This window comes from Macaca mulatta, chromosome 9 (assembly GCF_049350105.2).
Source record: "Macaca mulatta isolate MMU2019108-1 chromosome 9, T2T-MMU8v2.0, whole genome shotgun sequence".
NCBI lineage: Eukaryota > Metazoa > Chordata > Mammalia > Primates > Cercopithecidae > Macaca > Macaca mulatta.
Genome location: NC_133414.1, coordinates 113,686,511 through 113,710,999, shown reverse-complemented (window position 1 = coordinate 113,710,999; position 24,489 = coordinate 113,686,511). Strand labels below are relative to the sequence as shown.

Here is a 24,489-nt window from a genome sequence, read left to right as displayed (position 1 = left end):
TTACGTTTTGGTTACAATTGGTTATTGCTGGTATATAATAACACTTGGTTATTGCTGATATATAATAACACTTGGTTATTGCTGGTATATAATAATAGCTAATATCCGTGGGTGTGTGCTGTGTGCTATATACTGTTCTAAGCATATTTTCCCAAATAATTTTTTTATTATACTTCAAGTTTTGGGGTACATGTATAGAACGTGCAGGTTTGTTACACAGGTACACATGTGCCATGGTGGTTTGCTGTACCCATCCACCCGTCATCTACATTAGGTATTTCTCCTAATGCTATCCCTCCCCTAACCCCCTACCCCCTGACAGGCCCTGGTGTGTGATGTTCCCCTCCCTGTGTCCATGTGTTCTCATTGTTCAGCTCCAACTTATGAGAACATGCAATGTTTGGTTTTCTGTTCTTGTGTTAGTTTGCGGAGAATGATGGTTTCCAGCTTCATTCATGTCCCCTTTATAGTAGAATGATTTATAATCCTTTGGGTATATACCCAGTAATGGAATTGCTAGGTCAAATGGTATTTCTGGTTCTAGATCCTTGAGGAATCACCACACTGTCTTCCACAATGGTTGAACTAATTTACACTTCCCATATAATTTTTATAACAAGCCAATGCCTAGGTACTATTATTATTTCTGTCTTATGAAGAAGAAACAGGGCTATAGAGAGGTTGAATAACTCACTCTGGATCACATGATTTCTAGGTGGCAGAGCCAGGGGTCCACACCTGCACCCCCTTCCAGTCTTATATGCAGCATGCCAGCTACCTCATCTGACCCTGGTATTAATTGTGATAGTTTTTTGGTTGAGTCTTTTGGATTTTCTAGGCAGACAATCATATTGTCTGCAAGTAATTACCGTGTATAGCTTGTCTTTTTGCATGCTTCTTGTTGGGTACCTCGTTTTGTTAATATTGTATCATCATTTTCCCAGGAAGTCTGAACCAGTCAGTTTTTGCTTTAGCACTGGGACACGTTGCCATTTCTTTCTTTTAGGAGTACACGGAGCAGTTGTTTAAGGGGCCATGTAGATGGAAATACAGTTTAGAAACTTTTCCCGCAGCTTCCAACACCTTATTAAATTCAATAGGTTGAATGAACTTATGTTATTCCACTGTACTGAGAGTTTTTGTTTTTATTTCATTATTTTTTTCCCTCTCTATTAATTCTGTGCTTCCATTGCTCAAGTTTCTAAGTTTCTGATTCTTGAGTGAATCAGAAACCTTAGGCTTCCTTTTGTCTAGCCTAGGCCAGGTTCTCCTATCTTTGGTTAGGCTGACCTTGTACCCTTGGTTAAAATAGAGAATAATCATTTTGTGTTTCTCTGTAGGCATTCTCCAACTGTAGGAACGCACTCCTCCACAGAAACCCTGCTTTGCTGGCCCTTATTTGTTGGAGTTGCAATTGGGGGGCAGGGAGCAAGCAGTAAGAGCTTCAGCCTTTGGACACTATCCAGAGCCTGACCTAGGCGCCTACTTGCACCATCCTGTCCTAATGCACTTGGGTTGAGAGAGAGGTGCATGCGTGTGTACGTGTGTGTGTGTGTGTGTGTAGAGAATATGTGTAGTATGTGTACTGGGAGAGGTGTCCCAGACCTCCGGAAGCTGTGGGAATCTGGAGTCAGTCTTGCTCCCTAGTGGCCAGTGCCTAATTGGGAGAAAGAGGCCAGTGGGACACCTCCCTTCTGATCTGGGACTTCTTGGTCTAACCTTGAGCTACTGATCAGTCCCATCACTTCAGGGGAAGGTGTGCCAGGGCCATGGTTGCTAACACTAGCTGTACCACTCACCTTCAGGTCTGCCTGCCCTTGGCCCCAAGTCATGGACAGGAGTGTTATGTTGTCTTTTCTCTTATAAAATGTAAATAATGACTGGGCACGGTGATTCACGCCTGTAATCCCAGCACTTTGGGAGGCTGAGGTGGGCAGATCATGAGGTCAGGAGATCAAGACCATCCTGGCTAACACGGTGAAACCCCATCTGTAAAAAAATACAAAAAATTAGCCGGGCGTGGTGGCGGGCGCCTGTAGTCCCAGCTGCTCAGGAGGCTGAGGCAGGAGAATTGCTTGAACCCAGGAGACAGAAGTTGCAGTGAGCCGAGATTGTGCCACTGTACTCCAGCCTGGGCGACACAGCGAGACTCTGTCTCAAAAAAAAAAAAGTAAATAATGTGTTTTTCCCTTTAAAAAACAGCACATACTCATTAAATAATATTTGAAAAATGAAGAAAATTTAAAAGAAGAAAGAATTGCTTATCATTCTACTGCCCAAACACAATCACTTTTAACATTTTAGTTTTCTTCCACTCTTTCCTTTTCTCTGCATAGGCTCCTTTTTTGTAGTAGTTGTAACAGTGCTGTTTGTACCCCGCTTTTTTCTCTTATAATAGTACATCGTAAGTATCTTGCTTGTATTATTTGGGAACATCATTTAAAATGACTGTATAATATTCCATTAAGTAGATGGAACATCATTTATTTAACATGCTTTGGTCTTTACCCCTTGAAGGCAAGGCATATCCTCCTTTCCCTGTTAACCCATTATGGTTCAGTCATCTGTGAAGTTGGCTAAGCTTTTGAATTTAAATTTTCCATCTACACCGTCTCTTTGAGGTAATGGTATGCCAGTTGCTGTGTGAAATAGAACTTCTTTAAGCTTCAGCTAGGTGTCTTGTTCTTATTTGGCTTTAGTTTGATGAAAAGTTGTGTTTATCTTCCCCTGCCTGGTCTTGCAGCTTTGGTCCTAGAGCCTCCCTTCCTCCTTCAGAAACAGACGCCACTGTGGATGGTAGGCTTCACAAGCATGGCCCTGGCCACTCATCACAGATGTGACTGGAGCAGCCTTCTGGAGCTGCGCTCTAGAGGGCATTCAAGTGGACGTTTCCCCACCTGCAAGGTGGGATGTTTGCTGGACAGAGAACAAGATTTGCCTCTTTTTTTCCCTCTTCCCATCACATCTATTTCCTTATCCCTTTAGTGACCCAGGGTGCCCTGTTGGCTGGATCTTAGGAACTGGTTGTCTCACACTTTCACCTGCCCCCTGCCTGTGTCTTTCCCCTTCCTGACTGCTGTTGACCTCCTGTTCCCACTCCACTGGTCCCTCCCTCACAGTGCTGTCACTGCAGCTATGCTCCTGGCTTCCCCTCACCGAGTGAGTTTGTCTGACCTTCGCACTGTATTCATGCTTTGGGACTTACCGCTGTAATGATGTCAGTGGCGGAGGTTAGCAGATGGCGGCAGCAGCAATGAGACCTGACATGTTCTAATGACTTCCTCCTTCCTACCCTTGCCAGCTGAGCCAATGGACGGACAGGGGTTTCCTTGAGGTATTTAAGGAGGAGGCCAAGGGAAATCGGGGGGCCCCCAGGTGCCGATGAGGCCTGTGACCTTTGCTGCTATAATATCAGTGTTTCACAAGCAGGGCGGTTCGGGAGCCCACTTGCAGCCCATCAAAAATTGATTTAATTGCAATTTTTCCTCCAATTAGGAGCACTGGAGCCTGACTAATTGGAGTAATAGAGAGTAATAAGGCTCAGATAAAAAGCCTTCCTTGGCTGCCTTTGTATCTCGTGTCAGTGCCTGTCAGAGGTCAGAGAGCTTGCATATTCTATTAGGCAGCCTGGCCTTCATTTGTACAAATTAGTTTACCCAACAGTAATTAAAATGCCAATGCGGGTTGAAGAGAACTGAATACACTTGATGGGCATGTTGGTGAATGATGTGACAGCTCTGGTGGCCTCCCTTGCCAAAGTGTGTCAGCCCAGGCTCAGAGGCTGCTGGGGCCTGGGCCAGCTGGGCGGCTCTAGGCCAGCCACGGGACACAGCTGCTGAGCACGCCACTTCTGCTGCCCCACCTCAAACCACTCAGTTGCTTCTTTCTTCTTCCAGGTGGAGTCATTTGTTCATTTGTTCATTCATTCATTCATTCATTCAATCAATAAGCATTTGAGTTTTCAGTGTGTGTCAGGCATTATACTAGATGCTGGAAATTCAAACAAGACTAACTCTTGAAATGTAGCCAAGATGAGAGCTTCTGGGCGAGGGGTGGTATAATAACTTGGACCTGGAATCAAGACTGACTGGGTTCCAATTCCAGTCCACTAGTTGCTACCTTTGTGAGCTAGAGCAAATTAATTACCTCCCAGAGCCTCAGTCTCCTCATTTGTAAAATAGGGAAAGTGGGGCTGGGTGCTGTGGTTCATGCGTGTAATCCCAGAACTTTGTGAGGCCAAGATGGGTGGATCACCTGAGTTCAGGAGTTCGAGACCAGCCTGGCCAACATGGGGGACTCCCTATCTCTACTAAAAATACAAAAATTAGCCAGGTGTGGTGGTGCACACCTGTTAATCCAGCTACTAGGGGGTTGCTGAGGCAGGAGAATTGCTTGAACTTGGGAGATGGAGGTTGCAGTGAGCCGAGATTGCACCAATGCACTCCAGCCTGGGCAACAGAGTGAGACTCTGTCTCAAAAAAAAAAAAAAAAAAAAAAAAGGAAAGTGGTACCTACTGCATAGTGTTATGAGGATTAGATAGGATAATGCTTTTGAAACACGTGCTCAGCACCTGGCACATAGTAAGTGCTCAGTAAATTACTAGTGTTATTAAGAGGGCCTAAGCTAATGCAGAAGCAGCAGGAATCTACCTGCCTTTCAGACTGCCCATGCCCAACTAATTTTCCTTCTTACCTTGCTCTCCTCTTTTCTATGTCTTATTTTTAATTTCTCAACTTGAATACACAAACCCTAATTCCCTGGCATCTTCCTCTAGTGAGACAGGCTCCTATGTCTGCTTCTGGAGCCTGATGAAAGTCTGCATGATGCCGGGTTTGCCTGAGCTAGGGCCAGGGGATGAGTAAGGCAGGTTGAAGATCTGGTTAAGGTCTGGGACAGGGTGAGAAATTAGAAGGCTGGCTTCTGGTAAGGGCTTTCTGTTCCCAAAAGAGTAGAGCTTATGGAGTCAGAATGACTTTTAGACCCTCTAGCTAAGAGGGGATAGGTGTACTTGTACTAGTGTGCCTGAGTGTGTGTGTTTTGACATTGATTTTTAGATGTCAGTACCTTTCATCTCTTACCTAGTTGCGGTGCTTATGAGGGACTTCTCACTCCCCTAATATTGTATGCCTGTGTCATGTGTCATTCAAGTTTGAGCCTTTGGTATTTGGGAATTATTCCTTTAGGAAGCAGAGGGACCAGCTTCACAGTGCACATGACTAGCTTTCCCAGCTGTGCAGGCTTTGGGCTCTGGAAGGCCCTCTCAGCTCAGTTCCACAAATTTGTATTGAGTGCCTTCTCTGGGCCAGGCACTGTGCTAGACACTTGCTAGTACCCAAGAACCTCTAAAGGGTTCTGATCTCAAAGGGGAGATGGGAAGATAAACCAAAAATGCCATTTGTCCCATGAGTATGGAAGGGACTCGGAGGATGGTCAGCCTACCTGGGGAGCCACCAGCTCTTGCCTCTGCCTGTTCAACACAGATTTGATGTCCTTGTCCCTGGAATACCCCTGAGGGAAGAGATGGGACTGAAGGCAAAAGCCATTTGAATTTTCTTTCTTTTCTGAGCAGAGCTGGCTTTTTCATCACTTTCAAACCCAAAATTGAAGTTATAGCAAAGGACTTTACTGGGGAAAATTCAGTGAGCAATCCCTTGGGAGGAGCCATGGAGGAAATGATATATGTTTTCATTTCATTGATCTCCAAGTATTTATTGAGAGCCTTTGACATGCCTAGCACAGGAGCCAGCACCGTGAGGGATGTGAGAATCTGGTTCAAGACATCTGGCGGATTCAAATCGAACAGGTTATCAGAGCACAGCATTTTGTTTGGGTTAAATCACCTGGGTTAGAGAACTAAGGCCAGTGAGGCTGCCTGTGATGCACAGATCCCACCCCACCAGCCCCTTTTCAAAGTGCTTTATCCCGTGAGTCTCAAAGGAGGAGTCTGAATGTGGGGGTAACAGGTCCTGTGTGCAGCCAGAGTATTTTAAGTCCATTCATGGAAGCTTGGCCTTTGCTTCATATTCACTTTCTGCACAACGGGAATAATGTCTATCTTGTGGGCTCATTGTAAGATGTGACGCACCATTTGGGTGTTGGAGAGTAGTGAATTCCTTTTCTTCCTCTGCTCCATGTGTCTGTTGTACCCTGAGATTGCATGTGGGCACACCCTTTCTAATCTTCTGACTTTGAGTGTGGCTGGTCTGTAGCTTCTGTTCATTCGTCTTAATGACCATGGGAATAAGGGAGTAGGGTGGGGGGCAAGAATGGCTACAGGTAGTCGGGAGTAGTTCAAGGTGTACAAGACTGTGTCTGCACCGAGCCTGACCCCCAAGAGTCCTGGGAAGGCCCTGTGGTTTGGGTGTGAGTCCTGGTGAGTGTTTGCTCAAAATCTGCTTGACTGTTGATGGTTTTTTACTGAGTGTTAAATTTGATTAAACTCTTAAGTCCTCCTAAGTGCCGGGAAGACATTCTACTTTCTCTCCCTCTTTTCCTCCTTGATCACAGTGGTTAGGCGAGAGAAAAGGGCAACTTTTGGAAATAAACATTTATAGATGTCACATCCAGGCAGTTAAGAAAGCGCTTCACAGGAGGCTGGGCGCCAGTGGTTCACACCTATAATTCTAGCAATTCGGGAGGCTGAGGCAGGTGGATCAACTTGAGCCCAGGAGTTCAAGACCAGCCTGGGCAACATAGAGAGACCCCTGTCTCTATTTTAAAAAAAAAAAGGCCCTGTACAGGGTATGAAGGTGAGGGGCACTCCTCCTGGCGGCAGATGATCAGGGCCAGATGTTGGTGGGCCAGAATAGAGGGGGATAGGAGTCCCTGGGAAGGGGGTTTACATCCCCACCCCACCCTCATTCCTGCCACTCTCACAGCTCTGACCTCCAGCAAGATTAAAGTTCCATGTTGCTCCCCTCTCTATTGACTTACCTTGATGCTAATTTAGGCCTGCGGCCAGTCAGGCCTTAAGAGATGCCTGACCGGGCGCGGTGGCTCACGCCTGTAATCCCAGCACTTTGGGAGGCCAAGGTGGGCAGATCACGAGGTCAAGAAATTGAGACCAGCCTGGCCAACATGGTGAAACCCCGTCTCTACTAAAAATACAAAAATTAGCTGGGTGTGGTGGGGCATGCCCGTAGCCCCAGCAACTCGGGAGGCTGAGGCAGGGGAATTGTTTGAACCCAGGAAGTGGAGGTTCAAGTGAGCCAAGATTGCACCACTGCACTCCAGCCTGGTGACAGAGGGAGACTCCTTTAAAAAAAAAAAAAGATGCCTGTGTCTGTGCTGGCGCCCTTCACCTGGCCCCCACTCCTCAAGTCTGGATAGTCCAATTGCCTGCTCGAATGATTTCCAAGTGGCTATTATGTTTCCAGCCCAAGGTAATTGGCTTTACCAGTTATTAATGGATTACCCTAAAGAGAAAAATGTTGGGGGAGGGAGGAGAGGGCAACACCTTCTGACTTTGTAGTTTGGTTCTTCAGTGTCCCCTGGCTGCTTCCCAGGCTGGCTGTCACTTGGGGCATGGCACAGTGGCTGTTTTGGCACTCCCACTCTATAGTTTTTGTGGCTGCTGGCAGCCTTGAAGAGGCTAGGATGATGGGGCATATCCCTGGAGGAAGTCTTGGCTTGAGTCATGAAAGCCCCAGGATAGCTCGTATGGCCTTTTTATCAGCCTAGGGCTGAAGAGCAGACACCTGCCCTGCAATTTTGATTGTAAATCAGTGGTTTGGCCAGTGCCTGCCCTAACATCTCCCCCATCAGCAACTGGCAGGCCAGCCTCCCCCGCAGCCAAAGCCACTGACTTCTCCATGGCCCTCTCTGTGGAAATCTATCTCCTCACTGACATGCTTGGGATCAGAGAGCCACAGGTGCTGGGCTGGGCCACAGCGGATGGGCTGTTGCCCCCACATTGCTAATGTGTTATTAGTATGTCCAGTCTTCCTTCCCCCCCATGAAAGACATGTAGGGACATGGCCCATTCCTGCCCCAGGGCTCCTGACACCACTCTTGTCAATTTGCTTGCTTGCTGTTTAAGTTTCAAGCCCAGGTTTCCTGAAGGCTTCCCCTCTCCACCCTACCAAATCCTCTAACAAGAGTTGTCTGGCTCATAGGTTCAAGTTCTAGGCCAGCGCTACAGCCAGCCTGGCCCACTGCATGGATCCTTTACACCAGGCTTGTGCCTCCATTTAAAGTGAGACTCTGCAGATTGTATATGTTGAGGTTTTTAGGGCTCTAAGGGACACTCTGGGCAACAGGGTCAGCCTGCTCCTTCTCATGTGCCTCTTGGCGTTGTTCGTTATTGGCCTCCGAGGACTCTGGCGGACTCCCATCCCACTCTCCAGAAGCCCTGGCTGCCTGGCCCCTGTCATTCCCCACTCCGCCCCACCTGTGTACTAGCATATACCCATCCAAGGGATTCACTCACCTTTCATATTTTTTCCTTTTCTCATTTTGGTGCCTTTATACCTGCCCTGTGCTTATACCACATTACCAGATTCCCCAAGCTCTTAAAACCTTCAGGAATGCCCCTCAGTTGTCGCTACTTCTGACCAGGGGCATCACCTTCCAGCCCCAGCAGCCTGTTCCTTGGAGCCCTTTTCTGTGCCCTGCCATTGTGCTCTTGGGTTTCCTAAACAGGAACCCGACAGGCTTGCTCTCCCTTGGGCTCAAACTTGTCACATCTAGAGATCTGTTTTTATGGTGCGCAGGGACCACTCAACCTAGTCTGTGCAGCAGGCCAGCTGTGGCTGAGCTCGTGGGTCTTCTGGCCAGGCACCTCTGCGGGGCTATACCCCTCACAGTGCTCCCAGATGTATTCCCACAGCTCCTCTGATGGCTCCCTTGGCCACTTCTCTCATTCTGGCTTAACCCACAATCCCCTTGGGAATGAGCACGACATTTCCCATTGTTAGCCATTTCCACTGCAGGTTCTGACAAGCCAGATCTGATTCTGCTCTCCTTTTGTTTGGCAGCTCTTTTGTGACAGGGACGGCTTGTTGCGGGCACTTCTCACCCCTGAGAATCTGGGACCTCAACAGGTAAGAGATTCCTGAGCCCACCCTGGCTTCCAGCCCAGGAGGTGAAGGAAAGCTTGCTGAGCCAGCCTCTGCCTTGGTTGGCTGAGTGGTCCAGGAGAAGGCTGGAAAGTGGTGTAGTAGGAGGCCTCTGCTGTGGTGCCTTCTCACATGGAATCATTCGGGGTTAGCTGGAGAAGACTGTTAAAGTAATTTATAATAGGTAAATAGTTTCATGCAGAATTTATGATAACAACAACAATTTGGATTTATGATACTCTTTCTCTGAGGTGTGCCTTTGTGGCTATATAAAATCCCATCTATCCCCAGAGATGATTTTGCTAAAATAAATTTTGAAGGTGGCCTACAGACCTATAAAAAGAATTATACGTAACAGTGAAAATACATGCAGGTTTTATTCACAATTCTCTGCTTTGGCAGGCTTGACATGTTCCCATCTGATTATCTACCATTCTGGTTTTTTTTTTTTTTTTTTTTTTGACTTTTAATTTTGAAATAATTATAGATTCACATGAAGTTATAAAAATAAGATGGAAAGGTGTTTGTGTAACATCTTACATAATATATAATATAATCAAACCAGGAAATTGACCCTGGTACCATCCATGGACCTTTATTCAGATTGTACTGTGTGTGTGTGTGTGTAGGTCTGTGTCTGTGTGTGTCTAGTCCTTTGCAATTTTATCACGTGTAGATTCAGATAACCATCACCACAATCCAGGTACAGAACTCTTTGTTCCATCAGCACAAAGATTCCTCATATACTCCTTGGTAGTCACACCCATCCTTCTCCCCTTCTCCTCTTCCCATTCCCTGATTCCTGGCAACTTCTTATGTGTTCTCCATCTCTATAATTTTGTCATTTTGAAAATGTTATATAAATGGAATCATACAGTATGTCACTTTTTGAAACTGGCTTTTTAAAAACTCAGCATAATTCCCTTGAGACTCACAGATGTTGTTGCATATATCAATAGTGCATTCCTCTTTATTGCTAAGTAGTATTCCGTGGTATGGATATACCAAAGTTTCTTTTCCCCATTGAAGGACGTTTGGGCTGTTTTCAATTTTTTGACTATTGCAACTAAAGCTAGTACAACGCGTACAGGTTTTTGTGTGGGCATATATTTTCATTTCTCTGGGATAAATGCCAAGGAGTACAAATGCTGGGTTGTTTGGTAAGTGTATGCTTAGTTTTTACCTGCCAAGCTATTTTTTGGAGTATCTTTATCGTTTTACATTCCCACCACCAATGTATGAGAGATCTAATTTCTTCACATCCTCACCAGCATTTGGTATTTCACTATTTTTTTTCTTTTTTAAAATCTGTATTTATTTATTTTTTTTTAGAGATACAGGTTATCATTATATTGCCCAGGCTGGTCTTGAACTTCTGGCCTCAAGAAATCCTCCCATCTCAGCCTCCCTAGCAGCTGGGACTATAGGCATGTGCCACCACGCCCAGCTAATTTTTTGTGGGTTTTTTGAAGAGATGGGTTTCCATTGTGCCCAGGCTAGTCCTAGGCTCAAGCGATCCGTCTGCTTACAGGCATGCGCCATGATGCCTGGATTCACTATTTTTAAACCATTACAGGTGTGAGCCATGATGCCTGGATTCACTATTTTTAAACCATGATGTTATATTTCATCATGTTTTAATTTGAATTTCCCTAATAGCTAATGATGTTGAATATATTGTCACATGTTTATTTGCCATATATTTCATATATGAATATTCTCTTTGGTGAAACGTCTGTTCATGTCTTTTGCCTGCCGGATTGTTTTCTTTTAATGGAACACTTCATGAATTTGCATGTCATTCTTGCACAAGAGCCATGCCAGTCTTCTCTGTATCATTTCCATTTTGGTACATGTGCTGCTGAGGCAAGCAGTTTTTTTTTTTTATTTTGTTTTGTTTTACCATTGAGTTTTGACAGTTCTTTCTGTATTCTAGATATTAGTCCTTTGTCAAATATGTGATTTGCAAATATCTACTCCCAATCTGTAGCTTGTCTTTTTTTTTTGAGATGAAGTCTAACTCTGTTGCCAGGCTGGAGTGCAGTCGCGCGATCTCGGCTCACTGCAAGCTCTGCCTCCCGAGTTCACGCCATTCTCCTGCCTCAGACTCCCAAGTAGCTGGGACTACAGGCGCCCGCCACCACGCCCGGCTAATTTTTTGTATTTTTTAGTAGAGACGGGGTTTCACTGTGTTAGCCAGGATGGTCTCCATCTCCTGACCTTATGATCTGCCTGCCTCCGCCTCCCAAAGTGCTGGGATTACAGGCGTGAGCAACCGTGCCTGGCTGCTTGTCTTTTTATCCTCTTAACAGGGTCTTTTGAAGAGCAAATGTTTAAAATTGTGATGGAATCTAAATTATTGACTTTCATTGACTGTGTCTTTGGTGTCAAGTCTAAGAACTCTTCACCTCGTCCGAGGCCCCAGAGTCTGTGTCTTAAATGCCACAATTGGCAGCACTAGTGAGGATGCTCTTCTCACCCGCTTCCTCAGTCGCTGAGCTTTGTCTTCTCCATTTTTCTCCATCTCCCTAGGAAAGCAGTAGCCACAGCTTTTTTTGTTGTTGTTGTTTTGAAAAATCCATTCTATAGTCAGTCTTTCCAAAATTTTTAAAACAACACGAGATGTTTTAATCAATGAATCATGGTTTTTTCCTTCAACATTCTCTTTTGATAGTCATCCAAGAACAGGGATGGGAAACTCCCTACTTCCCCAAACAACCATTCCGTCTTTCGGTAGCTCTGTGAGTGAGAATGCCCACCCTTTATCATGGATTGATTTGCTCCCTGAAGCTGGGATCCTGGACAAGAGACAAGCAAGTTGAACCTGTCTCCTGAAGAACAGACCTTTAAATATCTGAAAACCTTGGTTCTGCTCTCCAGGGCCTCCTCTTCTTCAGGCCACAAGTTCTAGGTCCTTCAGTTGTTCCTCATTAACATAGTAGATAAGTTAGCCATAGCCTTTGGCTGCAATGAAGACCTAATTCAAAGCGGCTCAAATAGGCCCGGCACAGTGGCTCACCTGCCACAGCACTCCAGCCTGGGTGACAGAGTGAGACTGTTTCCAAAAACAAAAACCAAAACACAAAGTGGCTCAAACAACAATGGGATTATCACTATCTTAGATGACAAGGAACCCAGAAGTTGGATGGGTTCCAGGGTTGATGGTTCAGTAGCTCCATGAGATCATGAGGGCCCAGATTCTCTCACTTTCTGCTTTGCTACCCTGGTCAAGGTGGCTTTTGCTCTCAAGCTTATTTAGAGCTGCTCCACCAGCTTGCAACGCAACACTCAGAGGGAAATAGGAATAGCATATGTCCCTGTCTGGGGCCCCTTTTTAAGATGAGGAAGCCTTTCTTAGGAATTTTTCAAGCAGACTTTTCCTCACATCTAATAGTCAAAATTGTATTCCAGTACTCGCCCTAAACCAAACCCTGGCCAGGGGAATGGAATGACCAGTCAAGATTCACTTCCTGGGCCAAGGGAAGAACTCAGCTTCCACCCCTGCCCCTACACATTAGCAGCAGCAGGTGCGGGGAGGGATGGCATAGAAGCTGGGTTTGCTTGGCTAGAAAGAATATGAGGAATGTCTAGATAGGTGACCTATAGTGTTGGTCTCACATTGGTTTCAGGACCATTCTCACCTGAAAGTTTCTCTAATTTATCTCGTTTTATCCCTCTTGAAATGGCATGTTCATAACTGATTACTGGACAGACCAGGTGTGGTCTGATGAGTAGCAGATGCTGGCACCTCCTTCATTTTAAATCTTCTGCTTTTGTTAATATAGCCAATAGTCGTACCCCACTGTTGCTAGCCTAACTGAAACTTCCCAGGACTGCTTTTTGCTTTAGCCCCTGGGATACTGGAGCTCCTAGAGTCTGTGAAACTTGTTCCCCATGAGCTCACCCTACGAAACTCCTGCCACAGGCCCTCCTTCCTTCTGAATGGGACTGGGGTAGAGGCAGCCCCTCCCCTGGTGCCAGGGCCAGTGTGATGGGAGGCTGTGAGGAGCTCGGGAAGGAGAACTGGCTGTGTGGCCAAACAGACCTGGCTTTCAGAACTACTGTGCCTCTTGCTGTGATCTGGGGCCCTCTGGACTTCAGTTTCCTCATTTGTAAAGTGGAAATTAGTTATCCCTACCTAACAGAACTGGTATGAACAAAATTATTGTGAAAAAGTGTCCCATACAGTGCCTGTCACCTTGGAGGCATTCAACTAATGCAAGCTCTCCCTTTCCTGCTCTTCCTCCCCACCCAAACTAGTACCTCGGAGTTTGTGGAGGCTTCTTTTTTTCTTGAGAGACAGGGACTTGCTGGCTGGAGAGACAGGCTGGAGTGCAGTGGCATCATCACGGCTCATTGCAGCCTTGAACTCCTGGTCTCAAATGGTCCTTCTGCCTCAGCCTCCCAAGTAGCTAGGACTACAGACACGCACCACTATGCTTGGCTAATTTTTAAATTTTTTTGTAGAGACAAGGTCTCGTTATGTTGCCCAGGCTGGTCTCAAACTCATTGACTCAAGTGATCCTCCCACCTTGGCCTCCCAAAGTGCTGGGATTATAGGTGTGAGCCACTGTGCCTGGCTTGTGGAGGCTTTTAGTTCTCAAAATATCCGTGTCTTAGTGACTAGTGGAGGAGGAGGTGAACCTGCTGACCTCCTGGCACAGGGAAGCCTCTTGACAGTGGGCTGTGGGTCACCAAGATGGGCATTCTGATGAAAGTTTTTACTTAGTTACATAACTGGGCCTTGTGTTTGGCATCATCACCTGCCTGGGCCCAGGATGACACACAAGCCGGGTGGTGGGCTGGATACACCACTGTGGCCCAGCATCATCTCAAAGGTTGGGTAATCTTTGAATGGCCTCTTCTGCCTATGGTTGCCTTGGTGAAGGGTACTCTTCCGTGCAGATTTATGGTCAGGATGGAGTTCTAAGGCACCATTTCTTTGACTGTTATTCTCTTATGAAACCCCTAGATCTCACCAACCCCAAACACTGGGCCTTTATTGAAACCAGATTGGACCCTAATGAGAATGGGTATGCGACAGCGACAAGCCAGGCATGGTGGCTCATGCCTGGAATCCCAGCACTCTGAGAGACTGAGGCAGTAGGATCGCTTGAGCTCAGGAGTTTGAGAGTAGCCTGGGCAATATGATGAGACCTTGTTTCTTACCAAAAAAATTAAAAACAAAACAAAACAAACAAACAGCTGTGGCCTCAGTTCTTACTGGAGCCTGAGAAGAAACAGCCTTGCCCCTTCTGGCCAGCCTGTGGGCTCTGCTCCTTGTGGCAGGGCTGCCCTGGGCACCATTTAGCAGTGCCTTCTCTCCAGCCCCAGGTTCATCTACTGGGAGGAACCAGGCTTTGTTTAAACATCTGTCCTGTCCCCAGAGAAGCTTGGAGGACCAAGTGGTACAGTGATTGAGGAAAGATGCCCTGGTGGAGGCATTTGCTTTTGGTGGGAGGAAATGGATGTACAGGATGACTCTCTAGAGCTGTCTTTCCCAGAGAAACCCAAGTAGATAATAAAGCCATGTAGAAAATAGGATTAAGGTAATGAACAGGCAGGACAAAGTTTGATCTTTCAATAACACCAAAGCCTGACTGACAGGCCAATCTGAGAGGTGGAGCAGCACTGCCGGTAGGACTTGGGGCTGGGTGGTGAGCGGTGCTGGATGGATTCTTTGCTTTTAACCTGTCACCGCTGAAACTTGAGGAGTGCCTGGATTTTCTCTTTTATGTATGTGCTGGGGCTTGGGTGGAGAGTGGGGAGTACTGGAGGGGCAGTTTGCCCTAAGCATTGCTATACCCTGGATGATGGGGGGGGCTGGGACACACTCAAAGCTGCAGCCACCCGCTGGGCACCAGCGCTTCCATCGGGAGCCATCACCCACGTCTATGTGTGTCTCTCAGCTGCTCACCCTCAGGCAGCCAATGCTGCTTCTCACAGAACCTGCACCACTTTCAGGGTCACCATTGTTCCCTCAGCCCCTCATTCCATCAAGACCTCTAGAGACTGTTCTCCTTGCAGGCTGGGCTGGAACAGGGATGGAGGGGGAGTTGTTGACTAAAGCACACAGGTCAGAAGGCAGTCACAGGCACACAGCCGTTGCCTAAGTGGCAAGGAACTTGGCTGTGCCCCTCTCCCTTCCTCTTGTTCTGCCTTTCTGTCTTATGGAGCCAGGCACCATGGGGTTAGGCCCAGGGACAGGGGATTACTATCTCAACGAGAAAGAGTCCTTCACCCAACCTCAAAGTGCCAGAATATTCCTGCTTCTGATGGTAGGTGGTCTTCAAGCCCATTCCCTAACTCCCAGGTGCCAGGAATTCCTGTACCTTCATCTTGACTGACCAACCACTGCAGTATTCCTAGCTAGGCCCTATGATCCCATCAGACCCTGAGGAACTGTGCCAAAGCCATCCTGCCCGAGCCTGGGGTTTGGAGGAATTGAGGCTCATCTTGTGTCCTCTATGTTTGAGCAGGACCCTTCCTTGGCTAGGCCCCAGGGAAGGTGCCATGTGTTGATTGTGTGTGTGGGGCCCAGCTCCTGGTGGCTGGAAGGCCCAAGTGGGTCTGACTGGCCTGACATCACACATGCCCCCTTCCCCCATGGGCTTACGCTTGTGGTGGGTTTTATTTTTTTCTGCCAAGGGGCATTAAGATGGACCTAGCACTGGTGCCCTGAGCACAGGGCACAGCTGGGCCCCTGATAGCCTGTGGGCAGGTGGGCTTCAGGATGGAGAGCCCTTTAATCCCAGACCAAAAGGTGTCATAGTAGGTCCAACCACAGCCACAGTCCTAAGCCCCGCTGAGATTGTGGGGTGGGGAAGGGGGTAGTGAGGTGGTTGGTGACCTGGCTGCTCCTAGGGTATTGAGTCTTTGGCCAGGCCCTGTGCTGCCCTGTGTGTGTGGCAAGCCCTGTACACATCCCATTGATTCCCCTTCCCCTTTGGGCCAGGGTCATCCCTGGTCCCCTGTTACACCTCCACTTCCACCTCAAAGCTCCCAAGTTCCCCTTTTTTCAACAAAGGCAGGGGCAGAATATGCTTCTCACCCATCCTAACAGATGCCCTAGGTTTTTCCCCTCTGAGCCTGGGCTCAAGCCAACCCCATGCCCGGAATACCCCCTCTGTGCCTAATGAAACCCTGCTCACTCTTCAGCATAAACAGCACCTCCACCACAAAGCTCTCCTTGATCCTGACCCCTGTTGCTGGAGTTAGTGGCCCTTTCCACTGAACACAGTGTTGGAGCACTGATAAGGGCCACCTGGTCAGCCATGGCTGTGGCCTGGTAGAACTCTCCCTCTGAGCTGGGAACTGGCCTTGGTATCCTGAACTGAGTACAGGATATGAGTGTCAGGGCATCTGATGACATATGGAATGGTAAGGGACACTTGGCTGGAGCCCTTTCTGTCTGGAGAAGGAAGCTGTGTCCTGCACACAGGCTGGGCTGCTCTGAGGGCACTGTTAGTGTCCCTCCTGCCCAGGTGTGGCTTTGTCTCTGCCCCAGCACTCTGCCCCCACCCTGTGCAGTGGCCTGGCCCACAGTCAGGGTGATTACGGGAACTACCCCTCTTTAAAGTACCTCCCTTCTCCTTTGAAAGCATTACTGACAGCTTTTTTTCATTCTTTTTTCTTTACCTCTTTAAGGAACCCTGTAATTTCTTTCTCTTTCTTTCTCCCCCCATAACTTTTTCTTTCTTGTCTCCTCTGTCCCCCTGAACTCTTTGAAATTGGCTCTCTGCCTGCTGACACCAAACTGATACTTTGCGTTTCACTTCTCCTTATCCCTTTATGGCAACAGATGTTGAAATTTTGTATCCTTTTATCTGCCCGGCTGCCCCTTCCTGTAATTACGGCCCCCTTGTTAGCAGTACAAAGTGGGCTGCCTGGCCTTTGAGCCATTGTGTCTGAACACATGTGCGCGGGCGGGTGCTGGGGGTGCGCGCACACAGACACATGCATGTGAGAGGCTGTATGCTTGAGAAGGCCCTTCCTTCCTTCTCACCTGATGGGGCCGAGGCAAGCAAAGCTTCCGTAGCTACTCCATTGTTAACGTTTAGAACCTATCTGTCCCCTTGATTCTCTCACTACCCCCACCAGAGGGCAAGCCTCTGGGCATCTGTGAGACGGAAAGACCTGCAAAGAGCTGGAAAGGGCTGGAGGTGGCCCTGGGTAACTCTTGGGGCAAGTCCAGTTGTGCAGCTGTAATAGGGGATGTTGAGGGGCCAGTGATGGAGTGGCTGCATTGTCTGTGAAGGCAGACAATGGAGCATATAGACCTGATCTAAGATTTACTGGGTGCGTTACTTCATTTTCTCATCTGTAAAATGGGGTTAAGAAACTTACCTCCAAAGCCTGTTGCGAGGATTAAATGGGCTGATAACGAATAAAACACTCAGCATGTTGCCTGGTACACAGTATGGACTCAGGATATGTGAGCTGTTGCTGCGGTGGCTACTCTGCCACCAGGTAACCTTCGCAGCCGTCTCATCTGGCTCCAGCAAAGAGAACAGGCCCTTCAGCTTACTTCCCTCTGTTCCCGTCATCCTGAAAGCTGCTACCAGACGGGATTTCCAGGAGCTCTGCCTTTATCATGGATTCAGGCTCTGCTCTTCCTTGCTATATGACAGTGTCACTTTTCGTCTGTGACTCTCAGTTTCCTTATCTACAATTGGGGCCTGAACTAGGACAATCACTGTTCGTTCAAAAGCCTCATGGCTGTCTGCCACTCACGGAGTTCGTGCCAGGTGAGGGATGTGCACCTTAAGGCCCACTGTGGCCTGGAGGCCGGACCCTGCCAGCACACTCCCAAGCCTCCAACCAAACCAGATTGCCAGCTGCCGCCAAAACAGCCTGGTTGCCCTAGCGCTGCACTTTTGTTGTTGCTGTTCCTGCCACCTGGGCCATCTCCGTGTCTTGTCATTGCCTATGACAGTCCTGTCTCTCAGTGAAGAATCAGTCAACACCCCCAGCCAGAAATGCTCACTTTTCTTAACTGCCCCCTTGTAGAATTTTCTGTTGTTCTCTGTGGTACCTACCAACTCACACTTTGATTTGTTAGTTGGATACATGTTGCAGACTTCTTTCTCTCCCTGGATTGAATACTCCTTGAAGGCAGGGACAAAGTCTCTTTGATAGTCACAGCTTACATCTCTCTGTAGCTTCCATTAAGCACAATGCTTTGTATACAGAAAATGCTCAACTGAAGGAAGGAGGAGATAGAAGGGAGGAAAAACCTCCCATTCTCTTTGCAACGATGTTGGGCCCAGCTTATACCTTCAAGCCATCTGCCCCCCAGGCAGCAGAGATGGAAGAAGGTCAACTCTTTGTCATCCTTCCATCCTCTCTCTCTCTCTCTCCAAAAGCCATTGTTGCATTTCAAGGTAGCACATGGCAGACAGGTGCACAGGTAAGCACAGACCCAAACAGATGCAGGAATGAGCATCCATAGGGTCTCCAGAGAACAGCATCAGGAACCCAGTATGTTAAAAATGACTGAAAAATGGTGTGGGAGCCACAGACGTGCTGAGCTGTGGGCTGGGAGGTGGAGGAGGTGGTGACTCAGGAATGCTCTAGTACAGGCGGCTGTAGGGGAAGCTGGGAGAAGTACAGCAGGGCACCAGGCTTCCTAGCTCTGCAAACTTGGTGGGCAGGGGTAAGGTGCCAGGGACTGCCCCCTGTGCCCAGTCCAGCTTAGAACTCAGGGCCTGTCCCTGGTGGGCCATCCAGGTCTTTAGGGCCAGCCCCTACCATCAGTGAGCTGCCCCCCACAAAGATGGTGATGGGTGTCAGCGTTTCATGTAAATGTCCCTCCTCTCTGACTCCCCTTATCTCTCTCCCTCCAGCTGCAGTAGAGTCACCTGGGCAGCAGGATAGTTTGGGCCAGGGGGCCCTGACCTCTCAGGGGTGTGGCCACACTCTGCTTGCTTCTTCCTGTCCAGGTAGTGGGGTTCCCAGGAGTAGCCTGCACACGGCCAGAGCCAAGGAAACAGATCTCCCTCAGGCTGCCCCTCCTCAGCCTGCGTCTCATTCATCAGGCTCACACGGGCGGCCCCATCTGTCTTTATGTTTCCCTGGGTCGAGAGAGAATTGCTGGACTTGGCTCGGGGGAGGCTGGGGTGTGGAGGCCCCCAGCACTTAGTGGCTCCTGGAGGCCTGGGCTTTGTCCATGGGAGTTGGAAGGGAATGGACTTTTTGTCTGGCCCTCTATAGTGACAGGCAGGCCCTTGCTCCCGTCTTGGCCCAGGGCTCTGAGCAGCAGCCCTGTTCCCACACAAGCTGTGCAACAGCCAAGGCTCTGCACCCCCCCTCTCACCCCCCACAGTGAGAGGCCGAGAAGCATTCTTAACATTCTTTCCAGAGAAAAGGGGTGAAATGTCTGAATTTGGGGGGTCACCACGTTATACAAATTGCAATCTAATCGTTTTTACAAGAACACACTTGCAGTAAGAAAAGGAGCTCAGGAGGAGGGGATGAGGAGACAGACAGCTTGTTTTGTCCCCCTTTCCCCCAAAGTTTGGGGCTATTGTCGGGCCAATCTCTCTACCAGAGCAGTTGAGCTAGAGTTTTCTAGTTAAATAGGTCTTGGGGTGGGGGCCGAGAAGGGCCCACGGTGCCATTTCTGTTTGTTTTCCCAAATCAAAGCCCCAGCAGGGCTCCTGTGGCACTGCTGGGTTGCTATTTGAAGAGATGGGCCTTTTCCCAGAGGCTGGTGTGTCAGTTTATGCTCTGAACTTAACCTCACAGGCACCACACAACAGAGCCTTGAGGGTCCTGGGCCCAGGGCAAAAGAAATTGTATCTTTTTATTGGCCCATTTAAAGTGTGTGTGGCCATTTTAGAGAACCAGAGAACAGCGCAGCAGAAAGAAACTTCTCAGCTCCTGGCCAGGCTGTGTGGGCAGACCAGGGGCTCTCAGGACTTGTGTTGGCCCCCAGCGCCTGGTGCTTACTTGGGCCCTTGGGTCTCCCCCTGAGGGTAGGGACCCTTTGGGCTGTCCTGTATTTCTTACTGCAGATACTTATGGCCATGACATTTTCCAGTGGTGGCATGAATGCTGGAGTAGGGGCCCGGGTTGGCAGCCCAGTCTGGGTGGGCCTCTTATACTGCTGTCCCTGTGCAGCCCCATGAGTGCCCAGCTCTCCTTCCCTCTGAACCCAGGGACCAGGGTGGGCAGGTAGAGCCATGCTGGGCTTCAGTCCTCCCAACCCCCACTGCCTTTCATCTTCTATTTCAAACAAACATGAAATTACTTCTATAGATTAAAGGGGAGAGCTCCTCAGTCATTCCTTAAGGCCTCACTAATGGAGGGGGCAGGGCCCCCAAATCTGGAAGAGGGAGGAGAACTGTGGAGCCAAACAGCCCCTACCCAGCATGCACCCAGTATACCTGTGAGAGAGAGACTGACTCTCCTACAGGGCTCTGGCCTGCCCAGGGTGGCTGAATCTTGGCTGGTGGCCATCTGGGAAGGCAGGGCTTCTCTGGGAGCCAAGGTTAGCAGTCTCTAAGGGATGCTGATCTGGGGAGAAGGCTTCTGCCTGATCCCTCTCAGGAGCCCCCCAACAGAGGCTTGTCATATTCTCCCCACAGGCCCAGCTCTGGGCTACTGAGACGAAGACCAGAACTTCCCTGAGAAGGAGGGTGGGGGCAGGGGTGCTGACTTGGGGATTAATTCCCCACTGGCAGCAGCAGTGCTCCTGGCCAGGGCTCACTGCCCAGGGCTCAAAGGGGAAAAGGTGGAAGGGGCAGAAAGGAACCCTCAGTCTCCTCCTTTGATTCCTTCGGCCTTAAGGGAAGATGGCAGCTCTGTCAGGGAGAAGGGAGGTTGTGGGTCAGGGTCTGAATGAGGTGGAAGGATGAGAGCTGACATCTGCATTCAGACGTGTGGCTGGCTGCCTTGTCTGCCTCAAGCCCTTTGCTGACATGCTGCTTGGACCAAAGCTGCGCTGGTGAGCCATGAAGTCCCCTCACTCCATGCCAGGGCCTCTTACCTGGACATCCCTTTGAAGTGTCCATGGCCTTGTTTCTCCTGTCATGGCATGGGAGAGCCCAGCGTCTCATGGGTAAAGGAAGCTGAGGCATCAGGCCTGGAGGGCGCCCCTTTTCCTTCATTCCCCCTAGTCATTCTGCAGAAACTCAATACTTCTACCCATCCCCTGGCCACAGGGATTAGCGGGTGCACTTGATGTTGAGGGGTAGTTGCTAGGGACAGGAGGCCCCCCTACATGGTTGCTAGGGGTCTGGCATCAGGGCAAAGGGTCTGCCCACTGCCGCGGTCACGGAGGGAATTACACAGTCACAAAGAAATTGTTCTTCTCAGTAATCTGCTCTCGGCCACCGGGTGGGGTGAGGGTGGGGGGAGCAGGCTGGAGTCCCGCAGGCTGGGGGCTGTGATCACAGAGGCGTGCTAGCCCCGGGCTGGGGGCCAGCTAGGCCAGGAACACCAGGGACAGCTTGCTAAGCTGCTTTCTCAGCGATTTCTCTCCCCAAACACAAAGGTGTTTACTTGTTTTAACATCTCCTGGGACTCCCCTTCTCCCTTTGTGTGGTCTTTATCCCCAATGAGGTTTGAGCCCCAGATTACAGGCAGGAATTAAGGCATTGGACTCAGGCAGCTCAGAACTGCATGACCTGCAGGATCAAGAAGTATAAAGTAACCAAGTGTGTGTGTGTATGTGTATGTGTACGTGTATGTGAGGGGGGCCGACCCCTTCAGCAAGCCCCATTCATCGTCCTGAGGAGGAGTGGCTGGGTGGGTGGCAGCTGGCACGCAGGTGTGATGGAGGAGCTGCTGAGGCCTGGGATGCTGGGGGAGGGGTGGGACATGGGACTGGTTGCAGAGGCCTCATGGCAGGGGTGAGGTGGGTAGGAATTGGGCATCTCTTCCCTCAGCCCCCTTCCTTGAGTCTCATTCTAGCTGAGGAAAGAGAACATTTCCCCAAGGTCTGATGCCCTCTGAAGGTGGAACGAATGTGTATGGCCCATGTGGAGCAGCCTCACTCTGTCCTTCCCTTCCCAGTGGGCAGCTGATGACACACTTGGGCAGTGACTTTCCCCCAGGGGCTGGGGTGCTGGATGTCATGTATGAGTCCCCTTTCACACTGCTGTCCTGTGGCTATGACACCTATGTTCGCTACTGGGACCTCCGCACCAGTGTCCGGTGAGTGTGCTGGGCAGAGAGGACAGGTGGTGGGGGTCTGCACCAATCCTGGTCCTTTCTCCAGTCCTGGGTTGGCCCATGGGAAAGGGCACAGAGACTCCATGTCAGGGCTGGGAAGGAAGAGTCCTGCAAGGTCATATCAAGCTTAGACTTCCTGCACTTGGGCAGCCCTGGTCGCAGTGGCTTGGGAAACTATAGCCAACAGGCCCTAGCAAAGGCAGGCGTTTCCCAGAGCCTCCGGAGCCATCAGGGTACTGTCCCTCAATATTCTGTCCCAGCCTTTCTTGAGGCCTGTGTTACTTCTCCCCTCTTGAGTCCAGTGATAAGTAGCTGGCCATATGCAAACAGAAGTGCAGGCATAATCTGCTCTGTGGTCTGGGCCATGGTGAGACAGCCCTCTACAGAAGATGCTTTCTCCCATGAAGTTCGGTTTTTGATGAATCTGATGATTTCGGCTTCTGTCTCCATCCCGGAATGGCTCCTTAACACTCCCCTCAGCCACTCTAGGCCCAAGAAAGCTGGGGCAGAGGTGGAGGGTACCCTAAACCTCCTTCTGCGTCTCCTCTTCCTGGACAGGAAATGTGTCATGGAGTGGGAGGAGCCCCATGACAGCACCCTGTACTGCCTGCAGACAGATGGCAACCACCTGCTGGCCACAGGTTCCTCCTACTACGGTGTTGTACGGCTGTGGGACCGGCGCCAAAGGGCTTGCCTGCATGTAAGTGTCCTGCCCACCTCTTCTCCAGGATGCCAAGACTCATGATTATGGGCTGCATTTGGGAGAGGGTGAGGTAGCCAAGGATGTGCCTAGAAAGGGTTGGAAGAAGCCTACAATGGCACATGTCCCTCTTCCCCTGGGCCTGGGGATCCTGGGTTATGGCACACCTCTGTCCCACTTGGAAAGCTCTTACCACTTCCTGTGCCCTCCCTTCCAGGCCTTCCCGCTGACGTCGACCCCCCTCAGCAGCCCTGTGTATTGCCTGCGTCTCACCACCAAGCATCTCTATGCTGCGCTGTCTTACAACCTCCATGTCCTGGATTTTCAAAACCCATGACTGTCAGGGCCACCCCTGCCTCTGGGCCAGGGAAACCAGCTACTCAGGGACCTCTCTTGCCTGGAGGGTGCAGTGATAGCTCCTCCCCAGTGCCCCACTGTGCTCCTGGGCCTGTGACCCCAGTGCTCAGGCACCTTGCACTAGAGGCTTCTGACTCCTGGGGCTTTGGGGCTTACCAGAGATGCAGTCCCTCCCAGGAACCTGTTGGAGAGGCAGGACCTGCTGCTTTGGAAGAGTGCGGCTGAACCGGGGCCTTGCGTCCCTGTTTGGCCAGAGCAAGGATCTGGCCTGGAGAGGCCCATCCTATACCCCTTATTAGAGCCATGATAGCCTACAGAGTGAGGTGAGGTGCTCCCACCTTCCCAGATGGTTCCTTTCTGCCCCTTCCTGGAAGGAAAGGTAAGGCTGCCAATAGCCCACTGGCACCAGCCAGACCTCACTCTTGACCAACCTCTCGGGGCCGGGGGTTCCTTCCTGGGGCACTGTGACCTGGTTTTGCTTTGAAACCAATAAAGAGCAGAGGGAACCCAGCAGTTCTGAGTTCTGAGCCAGCCCTACCTCAGGCTGGCTGTTGAGACAAGCTACAATTTTCATTTTTGTAAAAATAAAGCTTGATTGTTCACAGATCTGGTTCCTCACTGGCTGAATAGTTCCAGAAGGCCCCAGGAGAAGGGAACAGGAGACCCAAGCTCAGGGTTGTGTGTGCTGCTGAAACGACAAGACTAGCCTCATGGCTCTGTATCCCAAAGAACAAAGGTTTCTTTTTTTTCAGGAACAGTTGCCATTGATGACCTATTCTTTAGCCTTTGGGGTGTGGAGGGTCACCTGTGGTTTGCAGAGGGGACTGTGGAAAGGGTCCAGGCTGCTGGGAGCTCAGTTGTTACCTGTGGTGACCCCTACCCCAACACACACCCTTGGCAACATTATGACCCTTATTCTGGCTTTCTACCCACAATGCCTTAACATCCTGTGTTCTATTTCCAAGGTTTCTGTTTTTTTTGTTGTTGTTTCGTTTGTTTGCTGTTTTGAGACGGAGTCTTGCTCTGTCGCCCAAGCTAGAGTGCAGTGGCGCGATCTTGGCTACTGCAACCTTCACCTCCCAGGTTGAAGCAATTCTCCTGCCTCAGCCTCCCAAAGTGCTGGGATTAAGGCGTGAGCCACTGCACCTGGCTGGTTTCTGCATTTTTAAAACGTTCCCTTTCCCACATATCTTCAGGAG

General features: G+C 49.5%; 1 protein-coding gene, 1 long non-coding RNA gene and 1 other non-coding gene across 11 annotated transcripts in view; 2 read left to right on the top strand and 1 right to left on the bottom strand.

Annotated features, from left to right (window-relative positions):
• FBXW4 (F-box and WD repeat domain containing 4) overlaps positions 1–23,894 on the top strand; it is an 87,649-nt gene extending 63,755 nt beyond the window's left edge. For 6 of the 9 annotated variants that reach the window (XM_028853483.2, XM_077945346.1, XM_077945347.1 and 3 more), the window contains 4 exons: positions 8,977–9,042; positions 22,075–22,215; positions 22,792–22,933; positions 23,151–23,894. In XM_028853483.2, coding sequence (XP_028709316.2) covers positions 8,977–9,042; positions 22,075–22,215; positions 22,792–22,933; positions 23,151–23,270 — 469 coding nt within the window. In that variant the 3' untranslated portion in view covers positions 23,271–23,894. 9 annotated transcript variants of the gene reach the window in all.
• On the top strand, positions 9,497–14,259 carry LOC144331274 (uncharacterized). The gene is made up of 2 exons (XR_013398312.1): positions 9,497–12,067; positions 13,396–14,259. It is a non-coding gene; the product is annotated as an uncharacterized LOC144331274 (long non-coding RNA).
• LOC114670191 (U6 spliceosomal RNA) lies at positions 10,825–10,931 on the bottom strand. The gene has a single exon (XR_003719675.1). It is a non-coding gene; the product is annotated as a U6 spliceosomal RNA (small nuclear RNA).
• Positions 23,895–24,489: the final 595 nt, after the last annotated feature.